A 14,670-nucleotide genomic window follows, 5' to 3' on the forward strand; every position below is an offset into this window, starting at 1 on the left:
GCAATAAGGACCATGCTACTGCTGGGGCCATAACAAGGACCATGCTGCTGATGGGGCCATAAGATGGACCATGCTGCTGATGGGGCCATAAGAAGGACAATGCTGCTGATGGGGCCATGATAAGGGACATACTTCTCCTTAGGCATTATAACCATGCTGTTGCTAGAGCCAAAACAAGGACCATGCTGCTGATGGGGCCATACGATGGACACCTGTATGCTGCTGATGGGGACATGAGAAGGACCATGCTGCTGATGGGGCCATAAGAAGGACCATGCTGCTGATGGGCCCATGATAAGGGACATACTTCTCCTTGGGCATTATAACCATGCTGTTGCTAGAGCCAAAACAAGGACCATGCTGCTGATGGGGCCATAAGAAGGACCATGCTGCTGACGGGGCCATAAGAAGGACCATGCTGCTGACGGGGCCATAAGAAGGACCATGCTGCTGACGGGGCCATGAGAAAGACCATGCTCCTGATGGTGCCATAAGAAGGAATACTGTATGATGTTAATGGGGACATAAAAAGGACCATGACGGGGCCATAAGGGACATACTTCTCCTTGGGCATTACGATGACAATGCTGTTGCTAGAGCCAAAACATGGACCATGCCGCTGATGGGGCCATAAGAAGGACTTCTGTATGCTGTTGATGGGGACTAAGTAGGACCATGCTGCTGATGGGGTCATAAGAAGGACTACTGTATGCTGCTGATGGGTACATAAGAAGGACCATGCTGCTGATGGGGCCATAAGAAGGACTACTGTATGCTGCTGATGGGGCCGTAAGAAGGACCATGCTCCTGATGGGGCCATAAGAAGGACCATGCTCCTGATGGGGCCATAAGAAGGACCATGCTCCTGATGGGGCCATAAGAAGGACTACTGTATGCCGCTGATGGGGACATAAATAGGACCATGCTGCTGATGGGGTCATAAGAAGGACTACTGTATGCCACTGATGGGAACACACAAAAAGGACCATGCTGCTGATGGGGCCATAAGAAGGACCATGCTGCTGATGGGGCCATAAGAAGGACCATGCTGCAGATGAAGCCATAAGAAGGACTACTGTATGCTGCTGATGGGTCCAATGAAAGGACCATGCTACTGCTAGGGCCATTACAAGGACCATGCTGCTGATGGGGCCATAAGAAGGACCATGCTGCTGATGGGGCCATAAGAAGGACCATGCTGCTGATGGGGCCATAAGAAGGACCATGCTGCTGATGGGGCCATAAGAAGGACCATGCTGCTGATGGGGCCATAAGAAGGACCATGCTGCTGATGGGGCCATAAGAAGGACCATGCTGCTGATGAAGTCACAAGAAGGACTACTGTATGCTGCTGATGGGTCCATTGAAAGAACCATGCTACTGCCGGGGCCATTACGAGGACCACGCTGCTGCCGGGGCCATTACGAGGACCACGCTGCTGCCGGGGCCATTACGAGGACCACGCTGCTGCAGGAGGCCATTACGAGGACCACGCTGCTGCAGGAGGCCATTACGAGGGCCACGCTGCTGCAGGAGGCCATTACGAGGGCCACGCTGCTGCAGGAGGCCATTACGAGGACCACGCTGCTGCAGGAGGCCATTACGAGGGCCACGCTAATGCAGGAGGCCATTACGAGGACCACGCTGCTGCAGGAGGCCATTACGAGGACCATGCTGCTGCCGGGGCCATTACGAGGACCATGCTGCTGCTGGGGCCATAATAAGGTCCATGCTGCTGGGGCCATAAGAAGGACCATGCTGCCGGGGCCATTACGAGGAACACGCTGCTGCCGGGGCCATTTACGAGGTCCACGCTGCTTCCGGGGCCATTTACGAGGTCCACGCTGCTGCCGGGGCCATTTACGAGGTCCACGCTGCTGCCGGGGCCATTTACGAGGTCCACGCTGCTGCCGGGGCCATTTACGAGGTCCACGCTGCTGCCGGGGCCATTACGAGGAGCACGCTGCTGCCGGGGCCATTACGAGGAGCACGCTGCTGCCGGGGCCATTACGAGGACCACGCTGCTGCCGGGGCCATTTACGAGGTCCACGCTGCTGCCGGGGCCATTTACGAGGTCCACGCTGCTGCCGGGGCCATTACGAGGACCACGCTGCTGCCGGGGCCATTTACGAGGAGCACGCTGCTGCCGGGGCCATTTACGAGGAGCACGCTGCTGCCAGGGCCATTACAAGAACTATGCTGCTGCCGGGGCCATTACAAGGACACTGCTGCTGCAGGGGCCATTACAAGGACCATGCTGCTGCCGGTGCCATTTAAGAGGTCCATGCTGCTGCCGGGGCCATTACGAGGACCATGCTGCTGCTGGGGCCATAATAAGGTCCATGCTGCTGGGGCCATAAGAAGGACCATGCTGCCGGGGCCATTACGAGGAACACGCTGCTGCCGGGGCTATTTACGAGGTCCACGCTGCTGCCGGGGCCATTTACGAGGTCCACGCTGCTGCCGGGGCCATTTACGAGGTCCACGCTGCTGCCAGGGCCATTTACGAGGACCACGCTGCTGCCGGGGCCATTACGAGGAGCACGCTGCTGCCGGGACCATTACGAGGAGCACGCTGCTGCCGGGGCCATTACGAGGACCACGCTGCTGCCGGGGCCATTTACGAGGTCCACGCTGCTGCCGGGGCCATTTACGAGGTCCACGCTGCTGCTGGGGCCATTTACGAGGAGCACGCTGCTGCCAGGGCCATTACAAGAACTATGCTGCTGCCGGGGCCATTACAAGGACACTGCTGCTGCAGGGGCCATTACAAGGACCATGCTGCTGCCGGTGCCATTTACGAGGTCCATGCTGCTGCCGGGGCCATTACGAGGACCACGCTGCTGCCGGGGCCATTACGAGGACCACGCTGCTGCCGGGGCCATTTACGAGATCCACGCTGCTGCCGGGGCCATTTACGAGATCCACGCTGCTGCCGGGGCCATTTACGACGTCCACGCTGCTGCCGGGACCATTACGAGGAGCACACTGCTGCCGGGGCCTTTACGAGGACCACGCTGCTGCCGGGGCCATTTACGAGGTCCACGCTGCTGCCGGGGCCATTACGAGGACCACGCTGCTGCCGGGGCCATTACGAGGAGCACGCACGCTGCTGCCAGGGCCATTACGAGAACTATGCTGCTGCCGGGGCCATTACGAGGACACTGCTGCTGCAGGGGCCATTACAAGGACCATGCTGCTGCCGGTGCCATTACAAGGACCATGTTGCTGCTAGGGCCATTACAAGGACTATGCTGCTGCTGCTGCTGCTGGGGCTATAACAAGACATTTTTCTGCTGCTGTGGTATTACAATGACCAAGTTGTTGCTAAAACCATAACTACGGCCATGCTGTTGATAGAACCATAAAAAGCACCGTGCTGCTGCCGATGCCATTACAAGGACCGTGCTGATGCCGGGGCCATTACAAGGACTGTATTGCTGCTGGGGCCATTACAAGAACCGTGCTTCAGCTGGGGCAATTACAAGGACTATGCTGCTGCTGGGGCCATAATAAGATCCATGCTGCTGTTGAGGCATTATGATGACCATGCTGTTGCAAGAGCCATAACAAGGATCAAGCTGCTGATGGGGCCATAAAAAAAGATTCTTAGACTGGGGCCATAATAAAGACCATGCCACTGGTAAGGTCTTAAAAAGGACCAAGCTGCTTGGGCCACAACAAGAACCATGCTGCTTCTAGAGCCATAACAAGGACTATCCTACTGCTGGGGTATAATAACAAGTACCATGCTGCTGCCGGGGCCATTACGAGGACCATGCTGCTGCTGGGGCCATAATAAGGTCCATGCTGCTGCTGGGGCCATAAGAAGGACCATGCTGCTGGGGCCATAAGAAGGACCATGCTGCTGGGGCCATAAGAAGGACCATGTTGCTGGGGCCATAAGAAGGACCATGTTGCTGGGGCCATAAGAAGGACCATCCTACTGCTGGGGTATAATAACAAGTACCATGCTGCTGCCGGGGCGAGGCCATTATGAGGACCATGCTGCTACTGGGGCCATAATATGGGACATTCTTCTCCTGGGGCATTACGATAACCATCTTGCTAGAGCCAAAACAAGGACCATGCTGCTGATGGGGCCATAAGAAGGACCATACTGCTGAAGGGGCCATAAGGACTATGCTCCTGATGGGGCCATAAGAAGGACCATGCTGCTAATGGGGCCATGGTAAGTACCATACTTCTGATGGGGCCATAAGAAGGACCATGCTGCTGATAGGGTTATAAGAAGGACCATGCTGCTGATGGGGCCATAACATGCACCAAGCTGCCGGTGGGGCCATATCAATGACCAGGTTGCTGCCGGGGCTATAACAAGAACCCTTTTTCTGCTGCTGGGGTATTGTATCAAGTTGTTGCTAGAACCATAACTAAGTCCGTACTGCTGCCCAGGCCATTACAAGGACAATGCTGCTGCTGGGGCCATTACAAGGACTATGCTGCTGCTGGGGCCATTACAAGGACCGTGCTGATGCCGGGGCCATTACAAGGACTGTATTGCTGCTGGGGCCATTACAAGAACCGTGCTTCAGCTGGGGCATTACAAGGACTATGCTGCTGCTGGGGCCATAATAAGATCCATGCTGCTGTTGAGGCATTATGATGACCATGCTGTTGCAAGAGCCATAACAAGGATCAAGCTGCTGATGGGGCCATAAAAAAAGATTCTTAGACTGGGGCCATAATAAAGACCATGCCACTGGTAAGGTCTTAAAAAGGACCAAGCTGCTTGGGCCACAACAAGAACCATGCTGCTTCTAGAGCCATAACAAGGACTATCCTACTGCTGGGGTATAATAACAAGTACCATGCTGCTGCCGGGGCCATTACGAGGACCATGCTGCTGCTGGGGCCATAATAAGGTCCATGCTGCTGCTGGGGCCATAAGAAGGACCATGCTGCTGGGGCCATAAGAAGGACCATGCTGCTGGGGCCATAAGAAGGACCATGTTGCTGGGGCCATAAGAAGGACCATGTTGCTGGGGCCATAAGAAGGACCATCCTACTGCTGGGGTATAATAACAAGTACCATGCTGCTGCCGGGGCGAGGCCATTATGAGGACCATGCTGCTACTGGGGCCATAATATGGGACATTCTTCTCCTGGGGCATTACGATAACCATCTTGCTAGAGCCAAAACAAGGACCATGCTGCTGATGGGGCCATAAGAAGGACCATACTGCTGAAGGGGCCATAAGGACTATGCTCCTGATGGGGCCATAAGAAGGACCATGCTGCTAATGGGGCCATGGTAAGTACCATACTTCTGATGGGGCCATAAGAAGGACCATGCTGCTGATAGGGTTATAAGAAGGACCATGCTGCTGATGGGGCCATAACATGCACCAAGCTGCCGGTGGGGCCATATCAATGACCAGGTTGCTGCCGGGGCTATAACAAGAACCCTTTTTCTGCTGCTGGGGTATTGTATCAAGTTGTTGCTAGAACCATAACTAAGTCCGTACTGCTGCCCAGGCCATTACAAGGACAATGCTGCTGCTGGGGCCATTACAAGGACTATGCTGCTGCTGGGGCCATTACAAGAAACATGCTGCTGCTGTGGCCATTGCAAGAAACATGCTGCTGCTGGGGCCATTACAAGAAACATGCTGCTGCTGGGGCCATTACAAGAAACATGCTGCTGCTGTGGCCATTGCAAGGACCTTGATGGTGCTGGGGCCATTGCAAGGCCCCTTCCTCTGCTCCTAGGGCCATTACAAGGACCATACTGCTCCTGGGGCCATTACAAGGCCCTTTCTTCTGCTCCTAGGGCCATTACAAGGCCCTTTCTTCTGCTCCTAGGGCCATTACGAGGACCACGCTGCTGGCGGGGCCATTACGAGGACCACGCTGCTGGCGGGGCCATTACGAGGACCACGCTGCTGCCGGGGCCATTATGAGGACCACGCTGCTGCCGGGGCCATTACGAGGACCACGCTGCTGCCGGGGCCATTACGAGGACCACGCTGCTGCCGGGGCCATTACGAGGACCACGCTGCTGCCTGGGGTCATTACGAGGACCACGCTGCTGCCTGGGGCCATTACGAGGACCACGCTGCTGCCGGGGCCATTAAAAGGACTACACTGCTGCCGGGGCCCTTACAAGGACCACACTGCTGCCGCGGCCATTACAAGGACCACGATGCTGCCATTACAAGGACCATGATGCTGCTGGGGCCATTACAAGGCCCCTTCTTCTGCTGCCAGGGCCATTACAAGGACCATGCTGCTGACAGGGCCATTACAAGAACCATGCTGTTGCTGGGGCCATAAGGACCATACTGCTGCTGGGGCCATTGCAAGGACCATACTGCTGCTGGGGCCATTGCAAGGACCATGCTGCTGCTGGGGCCATTGCAAGGACCATGCTGCTGCTGGGGCCATTGCAAGGACCATGCTGCTGCTGCTGGGGCCATTGCAAGGACCATGCTGCTGCTGCTGGGGCCATTGCAAGGACCATGCTGCTGCTGCTGGGACCATTGCAAGGACCATGCTGCTGCTGGGGTCATTGCAAGGACCATGCTGCTGCTGTCGCCATTACAAGGACCATGCTGCTGCTGCTGGATCTATAACAACGACCATGCTACTTCTGGGAATATAACAACGATCATTATGATGCTGGGACATAACAAGGACCAAGCTGCTGGGCCATAAAGCCCATGCTACTGCTGGGGCCATAAAAAAGTCCATACTTCTGCTGAGGCCATAACAAAAACCATACTTCTGATAGGGGGCATTACAATGACCATGGTACTGCTAGGGCCCTAATAAGGACCATGATGATGCTAAGGCCACAACAAGGACCATACTGCTGTTGGGGACATAACAAGAACCATGCTGGGCCCATAAGTACCATGCTGCTGCTCAGGCATGAAAAGGACCATGCTGCTGCTGGGACGTGAAAAGGACCATGGTGCTGCTGGGACGTGAAAAGGACCATGCTGCTGCTGGGACGTGAAAAGGACCATGGTGCTGCTGGGACGTGAAAAGGACCATGGTGCTGCTGGGACGTGAAAAGGACCATGGTGCTGCTGGGACGTGAAAAGGACCATGGTGCTGCTGGGACGTGAAAAGGACCATGGTGCTGCTGGGACGTGAAAAGGACCATGGTGCTGCTGGGACGTGAAAAGGACCATGGTGCTGCTGGGACGTGAAAAGGACCATGGTGCTGCTGGGACGTGAAAAGGACCATGGTGCTGCTGGGACGTGAAAAGGACCATGGTGCTGCTGGGACGTGAAAAGGACCATGGTGCTGCTGGGACGTGAAAAGGACCATGGTGCTGCTGGGAAGTGAAAAGGACCATGGTACAGCTGGGACGTGAAAAGGACCATGGTGCTGCTGAGATATAAAGGACTGTGGTGATGTTGGGACTTAAAAAGGACCATGCTGCTGCTACTGAGGCATGCCGAGGTATGGAAAGTAGCATACTGCTGCTGGGGCATGAAAAGACAATGCTACTTCTGAAGCATGGAGAGGACCATGGTATTACTGGGGCATGGAGAGGACCATGCTGCTGCTGGGGCATGGAGAGGACCATGCTGCTGCTGGGGCATGGAGAGGACCATGGTATTGCTGGTGCATGGAAAAGACTATGGTATTACTGGGATATGGAAAAGACTATGCTGGTGCTTTGGCATGGAAAGGACCATGATGCAACTGGGACATGGGAAAGATCATGATGCTACAGTGTTCATGAAAAGGACAAAGGACCATGCTGCTGCTGGGGCATGAAAATTACCATTTTGCTTCTGTTACTCGACCCATTAGAAGAACCATGCTATTATTGTGGCCATGGAAGGAATTTTACGTCTATATTAATGGCCATGGAAAGGATTATGCTCTTAGTGTTGACGATATGGTTAAGACCATCTAATATGGTTAAGACCACCCTGCCAATGTTATGGTCATAGAAAGGATCACACTGCCTCAGCTATTTCCATGGAAAGGATTATACTGCTGCAGTTGTGGCAATGGAAATACCCAAGTAGCATGATGTTGTAACTATGTAAAGAGCCACATTTCATGCTACTGTTGGGGCCATGGAAAAGACCACTTCATACTGCTATTTTGGCAGTAGAAAGGGCCATGCTTCATGGTGCTATCTTGGCCAAAGAAGTGCCCACATGTCAAGGATTCAGTCAAGCTCAACAAAATAAACCTATTCAAGTAGTAATTTATAGGTTTGTGGTATGTTAATTTCTTGCACATTATAGTAGTTATGACCTATATTTTACAGTTTAAGCATGTAATGAGTTTTTTGTTTAAATGTATAAAAATTAAAGCCTAAAGCAGAGAAAATCCTACATGTAATCATAAATTCCTGCAGTTGAATAATTTATATAAAATTTTACTATATGAATACATAATAATTATTCCCACATCATACGTACCGTCACATATGATCCACATGCTCCAAGAAATGCACCGGCAAGGACATCCCACCAGTGATGTTTATTATCCCATATTCTTGACTGGCAACAAATCAAGGCCCACACTGCCCAAATTACTTGCAGAGTAGGGGCTAAATATCTATAACTGTTCCTCAAACTGATGCGTTGTTGGATGTATGCCTGAAAGGACCATAAAAAACTAAGTGTAAAAACATTAATAAACATTAATCAATACTATGTATTACAAATTAAGAACCTCTTTATATTACATTATCTAAATTAAATAAAATGCAGCAGATTATTATCCCAACCTACCAACTCTCAACATAGACCATCAACACTAACACCGACAATCAATCTTGAAAGGTTTTTTAACATAAAATAAATTTCATTATAATGTACATGGAATTTTTTTAATGTGCATATATATGGATGTGCAGATATTTTAATGTAATACCGTATATTTCGGCGTATAAGGCAACCTACAGATAAGAAAAATGGGGCCCAAATTCTAGGCAAAATTTCTTGATTTTAGCTCATATCGTAGGTATAAGACAACCTTTAAAAATCAAAACTCCAACGATATTTGTGGTTTTGCTCACCTTGCCCATAAAAAATAAAAAAACATTAAATTAAGTACAGTATTAACATGAATATCAACAAAAATAACATCAATCCTTTCCTCATGCTTACGGCCAAATGTAAGTACTGTATGCCTGGGTTATTCGAAACATTCCAAACAACTTAAGCGCTAACTATGCTCATCAACGAACAAAAGCAATCGGTAGTTTGTACATTTAAAAATAAAGATTAGAGGATATCCAAAATGTTGTTAGTTAACAATGGCCAGTAAGCATGATAACAGCATGCTAATGAATAATGGTAAAAACAGAAACTATTTTTCTTTTATTCAGCCTGATCTTGACTTCTATCCTAACCATTAAAAATAACATTTACTTCTGGTGATTTTGTTCATTTCCGCAAGAAAGGATGGATGGTGAAAATGGTGTGAAATTATGGATTAATAACATTCGGAACAGATGTCCGGGCGGCATAAAAAACCAACACAGTATGTTGGTATGGGTTATGTTTTGGAGTCGCATAACTGCAAATTCTAAATCCCGGTTATCTCAAACTAACACATATAGCAGTAATTCCTGGTGGTCTGAGTTCTGTATTACAGCCACTTATGTCAGCTTGAACAAGCCTTTTAAAGATGATGTTAGATTGTTATGGAATGAACGGAGAGAATTCTTATACTAAAGGGGAAGCAATGCGTGCTGCCTCATTGGATATCCTTTGCGAGTTTGTGAAAGCATGGGTGAAGGTTAAATTTGAAAGTTTAATCAAATCATTTAAAAAATGCAGGATATCTAATGCTATGGATGGTAATGAGGATGATGTCTTGTACAATAGCGAGGACAAAGACAATGTCGACTCACCAGATCCAGATTGGAATCTATACGAAGACGGAATTTGCGATTATTCACCCAATATGTTTGAGAAAATTTTTGATACAGAAAGGGATGAATGTGAAGAGTTTGAAGGCTTTTGATTAAATATATTGATAATGTTAGTGTTGGTTATGAGAATAAAATAGGGGTTGCTATTTCTTTAAATTTTACATTTTTTAGACAACCATTGTAATTGTTCTAAATTCTATGTCAAATTTGTATTTTATTGAGTAATAAAGGTTGTCTATGATCCAAAATTATTATTTACCTCCAAAATAATAATAAATGTTTAATGATAAACATCAGTTATCCTATATGTCATTATGGAATCACCTGCAAAACCATGAAAATATAAAGCCAATATGAGCGCTCCCAGAAGTGGTTTTGTTTACAAGCACCGCTCAGCTGATCAGAACATACAATTTACAAATGCCCTTTACTGTGGAATTATCAGGTAGGTGTTTTATTACATTATTAGTGTAGCATTATAGAATGAATTGTTTCAAATACAAATATTCACATCGGTAGTTACAACGAGGCAGTTATCAGCTTAGGCTAGGCTAGGGTATCTAGTTACCAGTACTGATACATCACAGGATTAAAGGTTAAATTTTTGTTACTGTTGACTCTCATTTTTGGGGTGAAGTTTTTGGTTTAAAGGGTCATCTTATACACCGAAATATACGGTAATTAGGATGGGTATACGTGCCGAATATTTCTTTATCCTCCTTCATAACAACTCTATACTTTCTCTAAATATACAACAAATTTATTTATCTAGATATTTAACAAATAGATTTATTTCCATGCATACAAAACTTCATAAAATTTCAAAACCTAAAAATTTCCAATAAACAAAATTAAATATGAAATAAAACTTACTATAACAAATACAGAAGAGTGAACAGACACAGATGCATGACCTGATGGGAAAGACTTCATTGCATCTACTAACTTTCGCTGTGGCAAATTTAAAGGGTTTGTGCAGTCCCTCCAAGAGATTCTTACATATCTGAAAGAAAACATTCTTAAGCAAATAATGTTCCTATACTACATGCTGTAATGAAATTTAGAATTCAAAGGACTACAACACCTACGTCTGAAGTAACTAATATGACTAACCTTCAAAGGACCTTAGTATAGTGATCTTAATATTTAAACATCCTTAATTCAAATTTTTCTTATGGTTCTCTGTATTAATGATATTATAAGCCAAGCAGCCACCATATTAGGAATCAGATTACTTCAAACCCGAGGCCCACAATAGGGAAAGCACCTTAGTGTGGAAAAAGAACTTAAGAATAAAAAAAAAGATACATTCAAATAAGATAAATATCAATGTTAACTAACAAAAAATGGAAAGAATTGTCAACCTGCTTATCAAAGTGTGCCCATCAAATTTTAACTTCAGAAGTGCCCCACATCCAGTGTTGGATTAAAAAGATAATTACCAATTTGGGTACAGCAAGAAGAATCCAATTAGCCTTGTGAACCTTATGAAAGAAAATGCAAGAATGTTAGAATTAACTGTAATCATACAACAAGCGGATTGTATAGTATTGGAGGACCTGAATACAAAAGTTGGTTAGTATGTGGATAAGTAATTAAATCTCAAGTTTTTGTACAATTATTTAAGATGAGAACCAGCTGCTGAAGACCAGGCAGAACAATATTCAAACTATGGGATTAGAAATAAATAATTCAAAAGTTTCATCCAACTTCCAGTAAACATGCATTAAAAATTCTAGCAAGAATTTCTCGTAAAAGTTTTTTGTGTGATTGGGAAAGACGGAATATGTTCGTCAAAAGCAAATTTGAATTCTAGAATTACACAGAATTTCAAATATACTGCATGCAGTCAAAGAAACAAAAGAAACATTGTCAATGGAAATATTTAGGTGGAAAAGATATGTCATGGAACTATTAATAAACAGGTTTGAGTTTAAGACCACCATAAAAAAAATTAGCAAGGCTTCTCTCAGAGAATCCACAGCCTCAAGTCTAATCTCAGGAGATGGGATTGATGTATAGAGTAGAATACATTAGTATGCATAAGCAACAAGGTTGTTTTCAAAGTTTTAAACACCACAGGACGATAGTGTCATCAATGCATCTCACGATCTGTACTATAGGCATTACTTAAAAAAGCCTTTGAAGCATCCCTTTAGTTCCTAGCTACATTACGACAGTCGTCTTCTTCAATGCCGTTCGCTTCTTAATCTCCATCTTGCTGTCCAACCTCACAACTGCTACCATATTAATCAATCTACTGGGTTTGGTTTTCCCTCCAGTTAAAAGTCTGCACTGGATGGCCTTTCTCAGACCCAGGGTTGTATCATACGACCCAAGTTCATTAATCCAATCCAAAGTTTTCAAAGCCAATCCTCATATCATGCAAATACAATATAAAAATAGGGCCAAGAACGCTTTCCTTGGGAACACAAGAGGCTACATTCCCATAGTCACCATGATCCCCATCGATAAACCAATTCAATCTACCAAGTTCTCAAGTCTTGTCTCATCCTCTTGGCAGTCGCTGCTTGAAATATTAGCTTTGAAATATATTGCTATAGTTGTTAAAATCCAGTGGTCACTATTTAAAATATTAGCTAAAATTAAAAATTTCAAAAAGTATCAGTTTTCATCATATAAATATCTTCATCATATAAACAATAAACTAACATTTGTCCTTATCAATAGGTTGACACGTCAAGAACTTATAATAAAATGTATTGTGTTTTCAGGTACTGTAGTTGTATTCACCAGAATTCACTTACCCCGAGAACTTTCAACATCTCAACTTATATCCCAAGGACAGAGGAGTATTGTAACTCAACGTAATTGCTTATGTGTTACGAAGGAGCTGGCTTGTCTGTGCAATCAAAAAAATCTTCCAGCCTCCATTGTAAAATAGTTGTCAGACTACCCATAACTTCCAATTAGCAAAATGCCTTCAGACTATCAAAGATATACACGACACCCTTTTCTATGGGAGATACAGGTACCCACCTCTGTAAGCAATAACTATTTATTAAGCAAACAGTTACTCATTAGGCACAATTAAAGATCATACTTTCTTTTTACAATCCTTTCAATAAGTATTGCCATCAATGATCTTGGGCCTATTCAGCGAACTGTGTAAACTTTAAGAAAATACTTCACTGTAAAAAAAAAGTATTATAGAGAGCATAAGTTGACTTAAAGTTTTTAAAAAGTATGGTTGGACCTAGAAGAATTCTTGTACACAAATAATAATCTCTTGTAAATCAAGTCATTGAATTAGTGAGGCCTAGGAAATTAATTGTACATTAAAATTACTAGGGATTTTACAAAAGACTATTTATTAGTATGAATATATCAATAAATACTGTATCGTTTTACGCATTTTTTTTACTCGTCTAGAATAGGAGGGTATGTAAGCCTAAATTTTTGTCCTGAATGTTACTTGGCTCTACAGTCTTTTGTCTTGTCTGACAGAACAACGTAGTTTCTCCATATATCTGTGGGCAAGCAAATAAAGTCTATTATAGGGTTATAGAAGGTAGGAGGGTAATTATATGAGTCATAACTATTGAGTTCCTATACATAGCAATATTTTTATTAAAGTTTGTTTCATCACAATACCAACAATCATGCAGAATTCCTAATTCAGTTGAAGGCTGAAAAGTTAAAGGACTAAGCATGTCATTCAAAATATCCATCAAGGTGATGGCTGAGAAGTTGAATGGCTAACGATGTCATTCAAAAAATCCATCAAGGTTACAACTAGTTATTCATAAGATATCATCTTTGCTATGAACTAAATAGACTACATGAAACCAGTGTATCTAATTATACAAAGTAGACGATCGAGAATTGCTACAACTTGGCCCGAGGATTTGTATTTTGTAAGACTCGTAGGATGAAAGATGCAAATCTCCTTAGTCTGTCCTCTTGTTGGGTGAACTAATTCCTTCCCCATAATGATGATTATCCCCAGGTACTTTACTCAAATCAAAGTTCCAATGCAGGCACAAAAGTCTGACTAATTTCCGTTAAAATTAAGTCTGGGGTTTAGAAAACTTTCACAAGGTTAATTCTACTGTAATTATCATCAACCAGTTGAAAAGATACTTCCTAAGTTTTCTACTGTTTAAATGTGCTTATGGTGCCACTGCTATCAAGGTTCAGGTAAAAACTTAGGGAGAAATTACCAGACAACAGGACTCTGAATCTAAATGGTATACGACAGACTTCACCTCCTCCATTACTGAGGGTGTTTACAAAAATTTCTTCAGCTAGTCAAGATCAATGACCATTCCTCAACCCTAAGTATCACTAAACACTAGCCACAACTTATAAACACCCACAAAAACTGAATGATCTACCCGACACCACCTTAATCCCATATGTGCTCCATCTATTTCTTTCACCTTATTATCCCAAAACAAGACACCTAGAAAATATGGCTGTAAGTCCTGAAATCTGTTGGCAAGAAAAGAGAAGGGTCTTGTCACCAGTATTGAAAGTAAAAAATATACTTGGCATTCCACTAGTGACTACTTTGAACTCCAGTCATAATATCTGTTACTACAGTGCTACAGAAATGACCTTATCAGAGAAGAACTCTAAGTGGAGAGCACAGTCCTTGCATCCTTCTACCCACCAATAATAGGGGACACCATAAGCTATTACTGCCTTGATGGATTTGTCTACTGTATTTGGGATGCGAGAATAACACTTTCTCAAATAAGAGCCTGAAGCCTGTTACCTGGAGTCTGGAAGAGGATATTATGTTCAATGTGTAACCCTTAAAGATGTA

At 45.4% G+C, this 14,670-nt stretch overlaps 1 protein-coding gene across 2 annotated transcripts in view; it reads right to left on the bottom strand.

The window, feature by feature from the left end:
- The window catches only part of LOC137635000 (phospholipid phosphatase 2-like), a 74,004-nt gene that overhangs the window by 5,191 nt on the left and 54,143 nt on the right, over positions 1-14,670 (bottom strand). For both annotated transcript variants that reach the window (XM_068367601.1, XM_068367600.1), the window contains 2 exons: positions 10,752-10,881; positions 8,416-8,595 (listed from right to left, as the gene is read on the bottom strand). In XM_068367601.1, the coding sequence (XP_068223702.1) occupies positions 8,416-8,595; positions 10,752-10,881 (310 nt within the window). The remainder of the gene's footprint in view (positions 1-8,415; positions 8,596-10,751; positions 10,882-14,670) is intronic.

This window comes from Palaemon carinicauda, chromosome 45, assembly GCF_036898095.1.
Source record: "Palaemon carinicauda isolate YSFRI2023 chromosome 45, ASM3689809v2, whole genome shotgun sequence".
NCBI classification, from domain to species: Eukaryota; Metazoa; Arthropoda; class Malacostraca; order Decapoda; family Palaemonidae; genus Palaemon; species Palaemon carinicauda.